This window comes from Corvus brachyrhynchos, unplaced genomic scaffold (genome assembly GCF_000691975.1).
Source record: "Corvus brachyrhynchos isolate BGI_N302 unplaced genomic scaffold, ASM69197v1 scaffold116, whole genome shotgun sequence".
Taxonomy (NCBI): domain Eukaryota; kingdom Metazoa; phylum Chordata; class Aves; order Passeriformes; family Corvidae; genus Corvus; species Corvus brachyrhynchos.
This window is the reverse complement of record NW_008240221.1, coordinates 14,467,816-14,486,317: the sequence shown is the minus strand read 5'-3', so window position 1 is coordinate 14,486,317 and position 18,502 is coordinate 14,467,816. Positions and strand designations below refer to the sequence as shown.

Below are 18,502 nucleotides of genomic sequence, written 5' to 3'. Positions count from 1 at the left end.
AGACTGACAAAGAGGTGAGTGAACCCTTGGATCTGAAGGGCTGTAAAGCTGTAGGAGTGTCAGCTGGGAAGTGCAGGGAGGGTCCATTTGATTTCATAATTTCCCCCTTTTATTTATACCTTGCTCTTTCCAGCTCTCTATAAATATCTGTATATGTGTCTGATGCATACTGGCCATCGCGTTTGCCTCCTCCTACTCTGTACTTCTTCATTAGGCTTTCCCTCTTTTCCCCTGTCCTTTTCCCACACCCTCTTTGTTTTCCACTCTTCTGGCTCTCAGTACAAGATTTCACCATCTTTGTCTTCTGCTCCTGTCCATCCCACAGTCTCCTAAGCACATCACCAAGCTAAGGTTTGCTTTCCAGTTCTGCTCCAAAGCTTTGGGTGTTTGATGTGGGATTAGAAATTAGGCAAAATGAGTTTACCCATCCCTGTTTTGCGTTAGACTCCAATTCATAGCGTTACCATCCAGACGTTCACAGTAGTCATAAACTGTGTGGTCTTTTTTTTTTCAACCAGACTGCAGAGACTACATATGAAAACAAATTCTTTTTCAATGGCCAAAAGAGTGTTGGGCTTGTAATTTTCCATCGACTGCTCTGAAGAGTAAAATCTGCATCTTTGCTATCAGCTCAATGGCCTTGTCCGTCCTTCGGATGAGCAAACAGTGTTTTTTAGCCAAAGGAATCAGCTGAGTGGATTCTCACCTAAATAAATTGATTTAAGGCAAGAAGTGGGTCTTAGTCTCCCCCAGTGTAACTCCCCTGGTGTCAGTGGTGCAGTTAACTCGATGTTGCCAGCTCTTGGAGATTTATTACAAGTTGCACAGAGATTTCTGCTTTTCTGGAAATCCCAGCTCCTGACAGCCTGTGCTGAGGTGGGAATCTCAGCTTTCATGTGCAACCAGTCCTGAGTTTCTCAAGAGGCTCTAGAAAAAAAACAGAGACACACAACCCTCAAAACTCTGAAACTGGAAGGCAAATCAACTCCAAGTCCACCTTTCTTTTTTTGGCTCTTTTTTACTCTCTTGATTTTAGACATCTTTTTTCCCCTTTGTTTTTTTGGCTCTTTTTCAATCTCTTGATTTTTGAGATTTTTTTTTTTCCTAACCTGACTCATGACCTTTGAACACTTCAGGTTGGCAATGCTGCTCCCTCCATTGGCATCAGTGGAGTTAGACCAGGGATGAGTTTGGCCCAGCGCTTCTAAAAGATAGATGTATAACACTGTTCCTTGCAATGTATTGCTTGATATGATCTGCTGTTCTCTTGGGGGCCAAAAGAAGTGGGTTATCTTAGAAAAATAAAATTCTATCGTCACGTGATACAAAAAATGGTATTTACAGAATTGTTTTCCCCCGTCTTTTGTTATAATTTTTTAGGTGCTTCAGAGCTGGGCCCATTTTCAGATCCCAGGCAGTTCACAAGCATTTCATCCCTCACTGAGAGCCGCTTCTCCAACCCACGAATGCACTATCCAGCCACCTTTACCTATACACCGCCAGTCACCTCAGGCATGTCACTGGGTATGTCCGCAACCACTCACTACCACACCTACCTACCACCACCCTACCCCGGCTCTTCCCAAAACCAAAGTGGACCTTTCCAGACCAGCAGCACTCCATATCTCTACTATGGCACTTCATCAGGATCATACCAGTTCCCCATGGTGCCGGGAGGGGACCGCTCCCCTTCCAGGATGCTCCCGCCGTGCACCACCACGTCCAACGGCAGCACGCTGCTAAACCCTAACTTGCCCACCCAGAGTGACGGGGTGGAGGCGGATGGCAGCCACAGCAGCTCCCCAACCGTCTTGAATTCTAGTGGCAGGATGGATGAGTCTGTTTGGAGGCCGTACTGAGATTTCTTCCGTAGCCGGCCCAACCTCCGCAAGCCAAAAAAAAAACCAAACCACCAAACGGTCGACTAACTACGAAGTGCCTGGTTTTTGTTTTATTTTTTTTAAAAACACCAGATTTTACCAATATGTGCGACTGTGTAGATGGGATGATAATGGCCATAAATAACACAAGAGTTACCAACACACCACAACCCATGTTTCAGATTATGTGAATCAAAGCACATATTTTCTTTTTTTTTCCCCTTGGAACCATTTTACCTTGTTTTATATTTAAAATGTACTTTCTACACACACACACATACACACACACACACACACAAAAATCACCCCCTCTTTTTTTTTTTTGGAATTCTTTCCTTCTTTTTTTTTCCTAGAGTTTTGTAATAACTAGTGAGTACTTTTGCCAACGAGGAGAGAACGGACTCCCCGGCTATCAGGAGAAACATGGTGATGCAAGGCAAAGGCTGCATTCCCTTTTATTTTAATAAAAAACCAAAACTAACCATGAACTCCAGATACAGTTGCAATCATACAACGTATGGGACCCTCTCCACACCTGTAGTGCAATTCACCTGGTTTGTATTGGCGCACATAAAAAGGAAAACAAAGAGCAAGTTGCTTCCATTTTGCTATGATCCATTCAGATGAAAACAGCTGTCCCAAAATATTCTGTCCGAGCCTTGCTGCGGATAATGGTTGGAATTTCTCTGTGTTCATTGCTTTTTTGGTTTGTTTTTGGGTTCTTAAAGAGAATGAGTTTTCAAGTTAGGTGAGCCAACCCCGGGGTTTTCTTTTTGCTTTTGTATCCGTTCGTTTTGCCTTCGATTAGCCAAAAACCAAAAATAACAACCAAAACCTTGAAAAACAAAAAAACAAAATGTTATTACTTATGCAAAATATGAGAATGGCAATATATATTACTAGAGCCAAAATGGTATACATAGTATTTGTGTTCGGCTATGTTCTTTTTTTATTTTTTTTTAAATTATAAATGTGTAAAATTTGAGGTTGCTTGCTAACATGAATCATCATATAACTTTAAAAGAATATTTATAATTATTTAATGACATCTGGACCCTTTAAACGTTTCTTAATGTAATGATATATTGACTTCGGTCTCTAAAAGTGTTTTTTGTTTTATTTTTTTTTTTTACTTTTTACATTTCTGCAATAGTGTAAACCTCAGACCTTTACCCTGAACTCTGAAAAGCAGTTCCAGTGTGAACCAGTTTACAATGTGACTTAAAAACAACAAACCCAACCCAAATGCATCCACATCAAATGATTTTGGATGTAGGATCTTTTTATATAACTTATGAAGGAAATATTGTGTTTAAAATATTTTTATTAGCTGTCTGGTTGCCTTCAACACAGTCTTGCCTTTTAATCAGTAGTTGTGGAGACACTGGAAAAATGGTAGGAAGGATGAAATACTTTCCACCCTTCCCCTAATTTCTTCTTCTCCAAGGATTTTTCTCAGAACTTCAAAATTTGAAAAGATTCATTTTTAAAATAGTCTATTTTGACAGCATAATTTGGATGTCGACAGGGTTTTTTTTTTTCCCAAAGAAAAATCAAAACCATTTCAAAGCCCGTATTTTGCAAATGATGACGTGTTAAATATCTCAGAAATGGGATTAAGGGAGAAATGGTGAAACATTTTCCCCTCCCCTTGCAATTTCAGCCCACTTGGTGGAATTAAAAGGTTTCAAACTTGAGACAGAAACTGCCTGGTAGCGAGTCACCACCCATTAGCATTAAATGCGGGAGCCATGTGGATGCGGTGGTGGCTCTAAAGCTGATGTGGCTGTTGCTGTGTTAGAGAAACAAGCACAAGGGCTGCAAAACTCACCTCTGCCCACGCTGAAGACATAAACTCACCTTCAAAGCCACCCTGGGGCTCCCAGGTGTGATACAAGGAGAGCAGGTTGCACACAAACCCCAACCTGTCTGTGGCCAAACTACCCCCCAGAGAGGCCCCAGTTTTGCCCAGCCCAGGGCTGCCATGGCAAGCAGGGAGGTAACATAGCATCTGCTGGATGTGGTGGGAGCTGAGCCATCCTCCCCATGCTCTCCCCAGGCAGGTGTTAAGCCTGGCTTAGTGGGATGTTCAGCACGTGCCTGTGGGCTTGGCCAAAGCTCCTTCCTTCCATTCCCTCAGTCACCACTGTCTGCAGCCTCCTCCAAGCTGCTCCTTGGGTGATCTTTGGCTACCTCCAAGCATGGCAGTAAATCAATGTTGGGCACAGCCACACAGAGCCGGACACCACCCTCACTGCTCGTTAACAGCGAAGCTGTTAAATGAGCTGCCATTAGCATGGTACATCTCTCCAATCTGCGTGATGACGTGCTCTTAAAAATAATAAATTAATAAAGTCTTAGCCTTCTAAAGGTTGTATACCAAGTATGCTTAAAGTATAAGTAAGACACTTTGTTTTTCTTCTAATACTTAGTTTTCCTTCAAAGATGGAAGCTGTAATTGATTCTATTTATTGTTGGTTTGTGGTAGCTTGAAGCATACCACTGTCCATTTATTTGTAACTGTAAAGTAATGTTTGTTAGTCTCAGCAGCACTTAAAAAGCCAGTGTCTGGTTACACATTTCAGTTTTGTTTTTTGTTTAGTAAGCAAGAGAAAAAGAGATGTACTGCCAGTGCAAGCTGTTTCCTATTTAATAAAAGGTACTATATTTGTACATTATTTGTTATTGCTGAGAAGGGCTTTTTAAGGTTTACTGTATGCATATTAAGTAATTTTTAGGGTGCTTTTGTGTTGAAATGTTGTTAAGAGTGGCTGCAGGCAGCAACCCAGATTTTCTTTTTTCTTTTCCTTTAGACTTTGTTGTAAAATTCAAGCACTTGGTTTTTGTTTCTGGATAAATCCAGCACAGACCAGACTTTTGTTTTGCCCAATACCAAAACAGGGCTCTGTTTGTGTCCCCGTGGTTTTTCAACTGGACCTTTAGGGACAAACGTTGAAAATGTTTTCTCCGCCCAGTCGAGGCGCACGTGCCTGATCCAGTCAATCCATGCCCTCGTCTGACCTGGCTCTGCCTGCTTGAGATAAGGAGGAAAGGATTTCTAAGTACCTGTGGACAGAGGAGCACCAGCCCCTTGACTTTCAGTAGACCCCCATGCTCCTGAACCCTCCTGGTGCCTTCAGAAAATCTGTCCCAGTACATCAGGCTGGTCATGGAGGGAGTCGTACAGGCTGAGGCAGAGAGGCTCATCAAAGCTTTCAGAAAATGCTTTTGAGTTCACTTGGAAATACTCTTGAATCAGATAGTCAGACCCAACCGGTGCTATGTAGTGAATCATATCAATTTATCTGAGCTTTTGTGAGGTGCTTGGCATTGCAGAATGGAATTTTCTCAAAGGTACGACAGCCCTTCCCTTCGGGCAGTGCCAATCTTCGGCACTGGTCATAGATTTAAAGAAAAAAATAGCCTTTTTTACCTTCCAGCTCTCTTATCCTACCAAAGACTTACTTCCAGCACAACAGGCACAATGTCCCTTTTGCTGAATGGAGGATTAAATCCTCCTCTCCCTCCTCCTAAGGGTAACCAGATCAGGTGCAGTGGGTTGGGACAGAAGAGTAAAGCAAATTTTTTATCCGACAGCATCACTCACGTGGTGTTTATCAATTCCTTTAAAAGCCCAGCTGCTGCATCTTTCTTAGCATTGAACCTTTGTTGCCAGAAGTCCCCTGAGCAAAGATTTGCCAGTTTCCACAAGTACCATCTGGAGAGGGGAGAATTTTGCACTTTCACCCTGAGCAAAGCAAGGCTCAGCCCTGTGCTGGGCTGCAGCAGCAGCAAGCCATGAGCAAAAGCAATAATTGAACCTGGATCAGCCATGAGCTCAAAGAAGCCCCATTCTCTGCCCCCCTGAATTTCTTGTTGTTTTTAAATAGAATGCATTTCAGTTTAACATTTTCTGAGAACTTTTTTTAGATGTTTGTTTACTTCCATGTTTACAGATAACTCTTTGCTTTTTTTTTAATGCAGTACTTTTAAGTATATCAGCCAAGACCATACTTTTACAGTAACTTTAGGTAATATGAGTGACATTCCAATTTTTTTTTTATTGTTAAATATGCTTTACCAATCTTGAATTTCCGCTGGAACAAAATATTTGTAGCATTTTGTGTAAATACAAGCTTTAATTTTTTATTTTTTCAAATGCTGTCACCCAAGATTTGCTTTTCATGCACATATTGTACAAACACACTCTGCTTTATGCCACAGACAATGATTGTGGATGAGTTTACTTCAACTTCAAAGGGACTATTTGTATTGTATGTTGCAACTGTAAATTGAATTGTTTGGCATTTTCTCATGATTGTAATATTAATTTGAAGTTTTAATTTCATTTTCAATAAAATGGCTTTTTTTTTTTTTTGTTAATGTTCTTCTATGCTTCTTTTTCTTCCTTGTCTCCTCTTGGCACCAGGCAGGGTAAAGCGAGCACATGGTAGGACATGGGACTGACCCATCTGTGGCTTACCCATCAATTTCTGCAACACTTGAATTTTCAACTAAGTATAAAAAGCAAGTTTCCAGGCCGTTGGGTGGTGAAAGACACCTTCTAAATCCGATCTCAAATGTCACTTCTTTTCCTGAGTCTGCAAATTATTGAAACCTGTGTTTCTTAGTGTGCAAACTGCTCTGTTCATCTTGCTATTTCGTTAATTCAGGAACCAAACAACTGGCTTTAGCTGAGACATTCCCAGGGAAAACTTGGATAGATTTCTAAATTGGGAGGGAGGGATTGGGATTTATGATGCTTTTTCATGATGGGGGTTGAACTATCCCCACCTCTTCCTGGTCAGACCTGAGGAATGCAGTTACAGATAATCTTGTGATTTGCATGGCCTGAGGCGAGAATAGTTTTCAAACAGCAAAAGATATATGGATTGGGAGGGGACTGAGGGAGTCAGTCTTTGCTTTTTCCTCCAGCTTAGTGTCAGGTGTAGGAGGAGATGCAGCTAATGAAGGTGAGGTTAAGTTCACCCAAGGCTGTCTGCAGGAGGAGAGGACAGGGGTTGTTTGCAAGCTTGTGCCTGGTTTCATAGTAAGTTCTTATCCTTTTTAGCTATTTCTTGAGTCTGTGAAATAGTAGCACAGAGAGGTGTGAGGTTCTGATTGTTTTGAGAAACCTTTGGCTCTGAAGTTTAAATGTCACTGATACTGATTTTGTGAGATCTTGTTGGCTTTATCATGGATCTACACATTTCTTGTGTGGTGGTTAAAGCTTGAGGGGTCTTTCATTCCAGCTCAAAATCTGAGTCCTGATTGTAGGGAAGCTTGATCCAACAGTGAGGAACCAAGCAAACCAACCAATGCTCTGTGGTGTAGTTACTATAGAAATTGTTTTGTGGGGGACTCATGCTACAAGCATTAGTGCTAAGAATTTCTGCTGCCCTCTGGCACACAGATTAACCTGTCTCAGCTACTCAGAGCCCAGAGGCACCCTCATTATAGTCTTGCTTTTAGGGTCACTTAATCCATATTCTCATCAATGAAAATAAAAAAATTTTCTCCATTTTATATGGTGAAGTGCTGGAACAGGGGCCATGGGAGATTGTGGCACTTCTGTTCCGGAAGATTTACAGGACCCAACTGGTAAAGCATGGAACAACCTGATCTGATCTCCAAGTTGAGGCTGCTTGAGCAGGAGGTTTATCTGGAGGCCTCCCATTATCCTTTCCAAATTATCCCATGGCCTTGTGAGGCAGGCTGGGAGCTGCCTGCTACAGGATGTTGTCTGAGATAAAAACTGCTTGTGTGAATGTATGGAGAACACATATTCAGCTAAATGAAATCTGAATAAAGAGGTTGGACGAGATTAAATTCATACATAGGCAGGTTCTTGAGGGGTCACAGTGATCTCTCTTTTCATATAATCATAGAATGGTTTGGGTTGTAAGAGACCTTAAAGATCAATTTTTATTGGTTTCTGCACATTTCTCTGGGATATCTACAGCAGACATGGTCAGCACAAGGGCTGATACAGCTAAACCATCCCTCTGATTCAGTACAGTAGTTCCCACTGAACTTCATTCGGGGGATGTTTTTTTTGATTTTTTGATTCATTTACCCTGCAGCTTAAGAAGGCAACTCTTTCACCTTAGCAAAAAAATCAACCACTCTGGAGGCAAAGTGACCACCAGTGGTGAACATGGAGGACAGCCCTGTACAGAGACGTGGAGTGGTGGGGGTAGATAAAACTCAAACTACTTTAGGAGACTACAGTTAGATATGTTTCCTGCAAGGGGTGGTGACTGTTGTTTTCCCCATCTTTTGGTGTCAATAAATAGCTTCTTGGGTTTGGTTTGTGAGGGTTGAACATCAACTCTGGATCACTGGAGTCTGGGCTTGCTGGTCCCATGCAGTCCTACACTGCCTCTCCCTGCTGGCCTCGGTTTTAACTTTTTAATTTCCTGTGGCTGTGAGCAGCACTGGAAAGGCTCAGAGCAGCCACAGGCCTAAATCAGCCTTTTTTGTGCCTAAAACAAGCTCTTTGGGAGAGGTGGGGGTGAGAAGGAGCAGGGTCTGACTTTATGGTTTAGCACCAAGCCCTGTTCTGACACCAAATAAAACATTCATCAAGCTGTTTATTGGGGAAAAGAAGGAAATAGCCTCAGTTATATATTCAAGGATTGACATGAACTGCCTAGTTACCTTCTGCATGATTAGGAGGAAATGTACTAATGTTTTGGGGTGAAATTCTTCCTCTGGGAAATCTCTAACAGATGACCAATGTTCTGCAGCATGTGGGGGGTCACAGTAGATCATGTGTTGGGTAAGGGTGCAGTGAGGGTGTCCAGCTCAGGCACTCACCACTCAGATGAATACTTGCAGAGGACAGCCCAAAAGCGTTATTCACCAGAAACATTTGTTGGATGGGTTAAAAATTATAAACCAATCTGTTAGAAATCCATAATCCTTGGACAGGTGATGGGAACAACTGTGACAGATAAAATTCTGGGAGCACATTGAGCATTTCTACTCAACACCTTGAAGAAAAGTTTTAGCACAAGCTTAAAGCAAGAAATTAAATATTTAGCTTGGGCCTTCTGTGATTATCTTTTCCCTTTAGATCTACTAGTGTAATGTCAGTCTGGGATGTGTGGAGATGTTCCCATGAGGACTCTTTGTGATAATTGTATGGCTTTGGAGGGGGGACTCTCAGCATTTACGCCTCTGGGAATACAAAACTGTTGGTGCCAGTAACAGATAAGACCACGTGATAGAAAGAGAGCAAAGCCCAAAGTACCAAAAGCTTCTGGTGATCTGATGCAGTGCAAACAAATAACTTGGGAAGTACAACACAATTTAAAATTGAAGTTCTCAGGCCTGCCCTGCTACTCCTGTGCACATTTATTGCATATGTTACTTAGTGTAGATGCAACCTGCATTTCGAATGTTGACTGCATTACCTATATAGCAAGCAGACATGAATTTCCCTACTCCAGTTGTGTGGGAGTTTAAAAAATCCCTATAGGTGTATTTGTAAGAACTTCTAAATATGAGACAAATTAGTTTTACTTCTGTAGCTGAGAAATTTCAGCATCATCCGTGATTCTCCAGACAGCTTTGGACTCCTCTTTTAATGCCTCAGTTTCCCTAAATATAGATCAGGGAATTTGTTATTTCCCTACCTTCTCGGGGTATCCTATGGGCTCCATGTTTACAGAGAACTTTGAACTTTGGTTGTTGCTGTTGTTGTTGTCTAGCTTTTTTTACTACAAATCCAGTGTTTGGTCTCACACCATTGGATAGTGTCCTTTGAAACAGCACATTTCTAAACCACATGTTTAGAAAAAATGACCCAGTTTCTGGACTGCTGATCTGGTCAAATAACAATGTGGAGCTAAGGCCCAAGTTGTGCTGCCTCAACAGATTTACTCAGGATTTGTGGTGGGGCAGGGAGAAAAGCAGAGATCTCTGCAATCCGTGGAGGCAGCCCTTGGCTGCTCCCTCCCGGCAGCTCGCTCAGGATGAGCAGCTGGGTCTTGTGGGATGTCCCAACACTTAGAGAAAAGCAAACAACCCATGTTAACATTGATACACCACAGCAACTTGCCAGTGATTAATGTTTGCCACGAGGCCAAATTCAGATGGTGATTACGCCAGGAGAGATCAGCTGAAGTCCCTCTATTAATAGTCCTGTGGTTTTGGACGCAGCATTTTCCTACCCATAAGTGTGGGTGTAATCAATGAAGGGTCACTGAAGTGCTGGCTGAGTGAAGTGAAGGAGTCTCCGTTGGTCTCCTGGTTCAAGAGAGGCTCGATGCAGGACCGCAGCCACCAGGTCCTCTCAGCAGGGCTGTGCCCAGCAAGTCTTGGTACCTTCTAAACATGGAGATAAAGCCAGGGCTTTAGTGGAGCATTCTATCTCCAAGCTTCTCCTGATGTCCACCTCCAACCTTCCAAAGTGCAGTTGGTGACTTTTTCCCCAGCATCTGCATTAGGGTTTTGGTTTGTCCCTGCCTCTGACTTTGGGCACACAAGGTGCAATAAAGGTTTAAAATCTTGTTGCACATCTGTAGGGCTCCAGTGCTTAGCGACCTCTCCTTTCCCCTTCAGGTGTATTCATAGAATCACAGAATGGTTCAGGTTGGAAGAGACCTTAAAGATCATCTTGTTCCACAGCAAGGAATCTGTTCTTAATATCCCATCTAACCCCACCCTCTGGCAGTGTGAAGCCATTCCCCCTTGTCCTGTCACTCCATGCTCTTGCCCAAAGTCCCTCTCCAGCTCTCTGAGAGCCCCTTTAGGTACTGAAAGGTGCTGTGATTATTACTCCAGGCTGTGACTTTAGGGCACTATTAAATATAAAATCAAAGCATGAACACTAGGGCAGCTGCTCAACCCCTCACAGCTTGTTTACTTTTTGATTTCCAAAGAAGTCCTTGGTAGCTGAAAATGATGCTGCTACGTCCAAACCCTCTGAGACAGCTTCTTCCAGGCAAACACAGTTTTTATCCCTGCTCCAGGATGTGTGAGGCTGGTTGGCAAACGTGAGGAAATAGGAAGGACAGGCTGCAGCAGAAGGGATAAAAAGCCCAAATAATCCAGACAGATCTCAACAAACCTGGATGCAAAGGATCTTTGTCCATTTATTACCAGTAGTGATGTTCTTCTAAAAGAGCAGGATGCTCTGATCTTTTAATAATAGCCAGGCCAGATGCTAAAGTCTCTTCTGCAAATACTGTAAAAGTGAGGAAAACAGCTGATTGCTGTTAAGATGAACACACCAGGAAAATAAGCCAAAAAAATTATGAGAAATCTCCAGAGGTCTGTCTTTGCAACGCCACTTGGCAGCTGGATCTTAAAGTCGGGACTGAAAATCCAGCCTGTGCTTCTGTCCCTTTGCTGCTCGGTTGCCATGTGTGGAGCAGCAATTCCTGCACTGTCCGGGGATTTGGAGCAGTGATGGCAGGGATCTCACCCTCTGTTTTAAAGAGCTGCAAAAGTCACAGCTTTTGGGGAGCTATAGAAAATACCAATTCAACGAGGAATTTGTTTGACTTGCTCCTTGCAATAGAAAATAGTTCCATGCTGAGTTGGGGCCAGTGGTTTAAAATGCCATTTTTGTTCCATCTTTTTTTGTACTTTCTCCTCTGCCCTGTTTTTGTTCTCAGTATTTTTTATTTCCCTGGAAGACATCAATTCAAAGTACTAGATAAAGATGGGAATGGGGTTTCACAAGGCATTGTATTGGGCATTAAGGAAGATACCTGTGCCCTTCCTCACGCTGCTCATTCAATCCTCATTTCCTTATGTTCAGCACAGAAACTGTTTTTCCTTCTGGGCAGGGATCTTTGAAATCATAGTAAAATCACTCATGTTTGTAATGTGCTTACAGGTACTGGATAAAAAGTGTTAGAGAAAAGTAGAGTACACAGTGACATGATATTTTGTATTTCTGCAATTGGGCAATGCCCAAGAAAAAGAATTGACTATGTATCATGGCCACACATTTTTCTCAGTTTCTGAGTGGCAGTCTTTCAGAGACTGCCACTAGAAACTAGAAAAAAACCTACTGTGAAACGATGGGAAGAACACATTCAATGTTTAGGATTGCTGCCTAATGACTGCAGATAAAGATGTTTATGAAGAACTTGTGCAACCCCTTTCCTTGCCAACGAGGGAAGGTTTGGTACGTGCTGTTTTAAACCTCCTTGTATCTGCCTGACCAAGAGGATCCCCCCAGCTGCTACTTTCATAGGTTTCCAACCAGGAACTCATTTTGATTGTTCCATTTTACAGGGCACAGGGACATTTTTATTTTTTCTGTGCACTGCTTTTGTTTATAAAGTATATTATTCTGGCAATGGTCATGTCAAGACTGGCATTTTATTGTGGGCATCTGCCCTGGAGCAGCTCATGAGCTCCTCCATGCCAGAAAATACTAACAGATAATGTGTTCATGTACTGCAGCATCACCTGATTATTGTGGATTTACAAAGCCAGGTGTGTGTGGCACAGAGGGACAGACCTAGTGCCGATGCTATGTCAGCAGCACCTGTGGTGAAGGATGGAAAAAGCATCCTCCACTCATGGGTGAGGGCATGTTCTCCTGCTTAGAGACACCTGCCTGTATCATGTCTCACCATCTGGAGAAAATTTAAAATAGAGAGAGATAATTTAGGTCATCTGCAGTGTGACAACCAAGAGACAGGAAAACACAAACCACTGGTACTTGAACTGACCTTGGTGTGCAGGAGATGACACCTCCCCAAGGCTGTACGGGTGGGGTTACTGGGGACTTGCATCCATTGCTGTGCGGCTGAGGGGTGAAACCCTGGTGAAGATGAATAAATTAATGCACACCATAAAAAAGTCATCTCAGATGCAAATCACCATGCTCAGATCCTGGCTTTACATTGAAAGTAGTAGGGCCCTGAAGGCACCCTCTCTTCCAGCTCCCCAAGAAGGTGTTGAACACATAGGGTCAATGTGCAGATCTTAGATTTGACTCAGTCAAAAAGCAAAGCTAAAATCTGATCCAGTTTGTACTTTGAGGAAGTGTAGATTTGCTGAAGTTGCTGCCAGATTTAATGTCACTATTGGCCCTTTGGCATTTCAGTTACTGCCATGTTAAATTATTTTAATTATAATCCCAAAGGAGCTGCATGAAGGGATCCATCCCTTCCCCAGCTGTATAACTGACCTCATCACTGGTACTTGCAGGGCTTCTCCCATTCTCTTGCATCCTTTCAGCCCCACAATGGGGTTGGGGACCAAAATCAGGCAAAATTGTAGCAGTCTGGCTGGTGACCCTTGGTCCTGGAGACACGTGAAAAGGTGCACCCAACAGAGACAAGGATAATACTGAATTTGCAAAGGTTTGGTGCTAAAGATGAGAACGGCCTCAGAACTCAGGCCTTGCAAATGAAGTGTCAAAGTCATTTCTTTAGTGTTTCTTTGCCACAACAACTGCAAATAAGAAAACAAACCTCAGAGACGGAAGATGTGAAGCTCAGAAACACACCCACATCCACGTGCAATACGAGAAAGGGGGTAACCAAGTTTACAGCTGTCTCCCAGAATGAGAAGGAGTTCACTTCTGAGAGTGTTTTCTTAAACTCACTCTCTTCTCAAGGGTCCAGAACGTGTGGGTACTTAATAAAAGTTGTGTAATGCTTTAGATAGGCACTGGGGAAAATATGGGATATGAATGTGAGTATGAATATGATTTTTCCTCTGTATTTGCCGCCTTGTTGAGTCAATATTATTCAATAGGAAATAGTATCAGAAATGGGTAAAAGTATGTATGGAACAAGGGAGCTGATCTTGCCATGAATCCTGCAGTTCCTGGTTTATTTAGTTTCTTTTTTTATAGCTTAAAATGCAGTTACTGCTTTTCTTCCAAGGGTTTTTGGCTGCTTTACCGCTGTTGTTAAGAAATCAGTATTTCTTCATAAAATATGCACTCATTTGTTAATATTTGTGATGAGGAAAATTTCAAAGAATTGAAAGGCTGTGATGCCATTTTTCCCGAGAAGGCCTATTCTTTGTCAGTAAACATATTTCTCCTTAGCAGGTCAATACCAATCCAAATTAAAAGGAAAAGGAGGGTTGCAGTTTGAGAATTTCTTTTTTCTGCCACAGCTGCTGTAGATGTGCAATCTACTTTGCCCTCTTTAGGTTCATAGTAAAGGTTTAAAAAACATTATTAGCAGGATATACAAAAGAATGACTTGCTTCAGGTAATAAATGGTAGAATTGAATCCTGCTGGTTTTCCTTTTGTAGCCATAAAAGCCATCTGGATGTTTGAGGCAAAGGTAGCAGTGAGAAGCAGAGCCTTGAATGCCATGGCTTTTGACTTTCTCACCTGATGACTCCTCATAGCTCCCAGTGAGTCAAGGGCTAGGGACAATGGCTAAGTCGTTCCTAAAGCAGGAACTTAATGCCTGAATTGTCATTAAAAGGCTTCACAGACTATACAAGAAGTGTTACACAGACTGTTAATTCAGAAACTGAAGCTGGATGTTGGAAGGGATATCCCCCACTGTGCAGATGACCAAGAGAAAATAGTTTGGCCAAAGATGTCCTCAAAGCTGATCTCCCTAAGTCAGGAGCTAACTCCCTGAGATTTAAAGTTAGGGCCAGTAGTTTATTGAGGGGTTTTATTTTTCTGATATTTGTATTTGTGCACTATTGTTGTATTACATTATACTCAAAGGGGAACATAAAATTCCAGCTTTCTTACTGGGAGAAGCACTCGAAAATGCACCTTTAGGCTTTGGGGATCTTTGCTTTCTTTGCATGTGACCAGATCAGCATCTTGTACCTGGGCGTGTTTATGGAGCTCTGTGTGTGAGTCAGGGCAAATTGGCTCTCCCAAGGAAAACAGAAGATGAGAGAATGCCAGTGAAAAGGTGGGATTTGCCTCTGGTTTGGCATGGGAAAACCCATTCTCTGTGCAGAAAGGATTTCTGTTTCCTAGGAAAACCAAGAATTTTGGCCTCTGGATTTGAAGGTCATCTGGATAATTAAGTAGTGGCAATGCTGACAGTTGTTAATTTCTTTAGTCTTTGTTGCTCAGTGCTGCGAGATGCCCCTGTGTGCAGACCCCCAGATAGAGCATCCTCCCTGGTCCCAAAATTGTGTGTGTGATTGGACTGGAGGTTTTCATATAGTTTTGAAGCCTTCAGAAGATGGAGGAAGACTTCTCCTTTAGTCAGTGCTTTGGTCATTCAAGATGGAACATATCCCACTGCCCCTCTGTAATTCCAGTGCTGGTGCTAGAGATCAATCCACTGGATATAAGATAGACAAAGCAATATCTTTGCTAGACCATCCAACACAGCTGGAAAAAATCACAAGTTCTTGGCCAAGTAATTTTTAAGACTAGAAATAAATAATTTTTTAAAAACCCAACTTGGAGAAACTGGGAAAAATTGCTCTAAGTTTCCTGTAATCTTCTAAATTATCTGAGACAGATAGTTGAGCAGAGGGAGACTTTGCAGTGGGAGAGATGAGGGAAAAGATTAAGTGCCATAAAAACAGTGTTTCTATTGTATCCATAATGATTGCTATCTGGTACAGTTAATAATTTCAGTTCCCAAATTCATCTTGCATTTGTCTTCTTCTTACAAAGACATAACTGGTGCATTGATCATTACTGATAAGTGGTTTGGTTTTGGTTTTTTTTTTTTTCCTGGAGTGAAAGAAATGGTGCATGGGCTGTTGCTCAAGGCAGAAAAGCATCTGGGGAAAAAGAGGTGTCCCAGGCTTTGAAACATATTAATGGGTGTGATGTGTTGTTTTACAGATGTTGTGAAGCCAGCATCTCTCAGTTGCACCTGAATAAAGTTTAGCCACTCTCTGGGTTGGGCTGAGCTGTGAGAAAGCTGGGAGATGTTGCTTTTCATATTTAATAGAAAGGAAACAACCCCTGTTTTCTTATCAGCCATCACCGTAGTGTTGCAAATATGCTGAAGAGCACAGAGGAAAAGGGCTGAACCACATGAATCTAGTTTCATTATTTGCATTTAATTTTTTCTGACCTTTTCTGGGCTGTCACATCCTGATTGCAGTGTGCCCAGGTGGCCAAGAAGGCCAATGGCCCCTGGCTTGTACCAGCAGTCGTGTGGCAGCAGGACCAGCACAGGGACTGTCCTTCTGCACGGGGCACTGGTGAGGCCATACCTCGAATCCTGTGTTCAGTTTTGTACCCCTCATGTGAGAAAGACATTGAGGGCCTGGACAGTGTCCAGAGAAGGGCAGCAGAGCTGGGGAAGGGTCTGGAGCACAAGTCCAGGGACTTGGGGGTGTTTAGCCTGGAGAAAAGGAGCCTCAGGATGGACCTTTTTCTCTTTATAAGTCCCTGAAAGGAGATTGTGGCCAAGTGGGGCTTACTCTTTTCTCCCAAATTACAAGGGCCAGGATGAGAGGAAATGACCTCAAGTTGTGCCAGGGGAGGATTAGATTGAATATTGGGAAAAATATCTTCACTGAAAACATAGTCAAGCATTGCAGCAGGCTACTCCTGGAGGTGGAAGGGTCACCATCCCTGGAGAGATTTAAAAGATTTGTAGATGTAGTGCTGAAAGACATGGTGTAGTGGTGAGTTAGCAGAACTGAGTTAATGACTGGACTCAATGTACTTGGAGGCCTCTTCCAACCTTAATGATTCTATGGTTCTATGATCCTGCAGCTGCTTTGTTTGACTCATGTACGAGCAACTCCTGTGAGCAGCCACTGCCACTTGGAGCTGTTCCATGGATAGGGAGCTCTGTGAACATGAAGCCCAGGGTAGACAAAGTGAGTAATTTTGAAAGAGTCTTCTTTCAGTTTAAGTATTTATCTTGGACTTTTGGGAGCATCTAACTTTAATTTGCAGCCCCCTTTGGTATGAGGCAGAACTGCTGGGATTGTGCTGTGTGACACAAAGGCAATGTTTGTCTGTAGCTTTTCAGTCACATGGTCAGTCAGTGAAGCTCAGTAATTTCAGAACTCCTGAATGACTGAACACATTTCATGATGACATCTCCCCACTTAGCAGAGATGTTTCTGTCCAGGCATTGGTTTGGATGGCACCTTTATTGCACAGCAAAGAGAACACCCAATACATGCTGTGCTGCAGTCCCTTCTTAAATACTTCTAGAAATGTTCTTGGGTAGAAAGCTAAGAGCTTGTGAAGAATCTTTGGTCTCATGAACACTGAAATACTGCAACTCAAATGGTGACTGTTGGCAAATGTGACATAAAATGCATTTGCTGAAAACCCAGAGAAAGAGGTTTTAAGCTAAAGTCTTTGGCCTCACCTTTGGGGCTTGGCCTTCATGGCCTGTTGGTGATATGGTGTCAGTCATTGACCTGCAGTGACACAGACAAGTGCCTGAGCCCTCTGAGTCTGCAGAGCAAAGGATGAAATGTTTATCAGATTTGACCTAGATTTGGCCCTGATTTTTAAAGGCAGGCTTGTTGCTCTGTGAATAAACTCAGGATGTTGAACATAAACATCTAAAAAATAGGAGAGGATGACTCTTCTCACTCAAGCCCTAGAAACCAGAAAAGGAGAAAACTGAGATTTTAAAAGAGAATTCTCAGCAGTGTGGAAGCAAGATAGGAAGATGCTCCATTTAAAACAATTCGAGTTCCCACTTTCCATATCCTTGGGAACATGATACTCCTGGACCAGTGACAGCCACGTTGCGCATCCATACGCACCCTGTTTTACTTCTGGGGTTATGCCTCAGATCTTCTGCAGACCAGAGCTAAAACTGGAATCATGCATGACCCTGAGCCCTCAGTAAGAGGCAGCCACGGTAGAAACCAGAGACTTCAGCCTCTTCCAGGAACCCTGAGCGGGAGGTGTTTTCAGAGAAAAGTTTGAGCTCTCTTTTTCCGTCAACAAAAAATAACTGACAGCAACATATGTTTGGCTATTTTCTGAAGGGTTTTCCTGTAGCCCAGACTTCTAGACAGGAAAATAATATAGAGTGAGAGCAGATCTTTCCTCCTGGCTCTGCTGCTGGTTTGCAGAAGGCTTTTCCCTTATCAGGATTGTCTGTCCAGATGTTTGCACAGTTTGGGCTTATTTTGGCCTGTCCTTTGCAATTTTGACATCTACCTGGACCCCCACTCTGGTGCACTGACCTCCAAACTCACAGAGCTCATTTGCCTTAGCAAAGCTGAGCTTGTATAAATCTGATTTTTCCCTTCCAGCTGAGCGAGTGGGAGCATTCACACCTGATGCTGGGTAGCAGAAAGGAGAGTGAGAGTTATGAAGCCTGGAAGAAAATAAAGTGGAAAGAAAGCAGATGTACCAACAGTGATGTGTCGTTGGAAAGAGGCAGGAGTGCATTTCCATCTTGGTTTTGCCAGGTGTGAATCTTTTCAGGACCTGACTAATTAATGCATACACATATCAGCCGTCCCACCCAAAATCCACCCCAAGGTGGGCATGAGATCTTTGAGAAGAACATCTGCAAATAGACCAGTGCTGAAGCCCAAAGAAGTAGGATAGGGGTTATCTCACCTACCCTATGTTTGCTCCCTTTAGAGTCAATAGAGGGAAAGTAGTGCTTTTATCTGAACCAGCTGAGTTGCCCACTTTAGGAGGACATACTCTAAAAAGATATTTCTCCTTCCTGCCTGCAAAGGAAGCTCAGAAGCATCTGCC

At 42.7% G+C, this 18,502-nt stretch overlaps 1 protein-coding gene across 1 annotated transcript in view; it reads left to right on the top strand.

Annotated features, from left to right (window-relative positions):
* RUNX2 (runt related transcription factor 2) overlaps nt 1-6,258 on the top strand; it is a 93,357-nt gene extending 87,099 nt beyond the window's left edge. Inside the window, exon 6 of the mRNA XM_008641900.2 lies at nt 1,381-6,258. Within this exon, the coding sequence (XP_008640122.2) occupies nt 1,381-1,859 (479 nt within the window). The 3' untranslated portion in view covers nt 1,860-6,258. The remainder of the gene's footprint in view (nt 1-1,380) is intronic.
* Nucleotides 6,259-18,502: the final 12,244 nt, after the last annotated feature.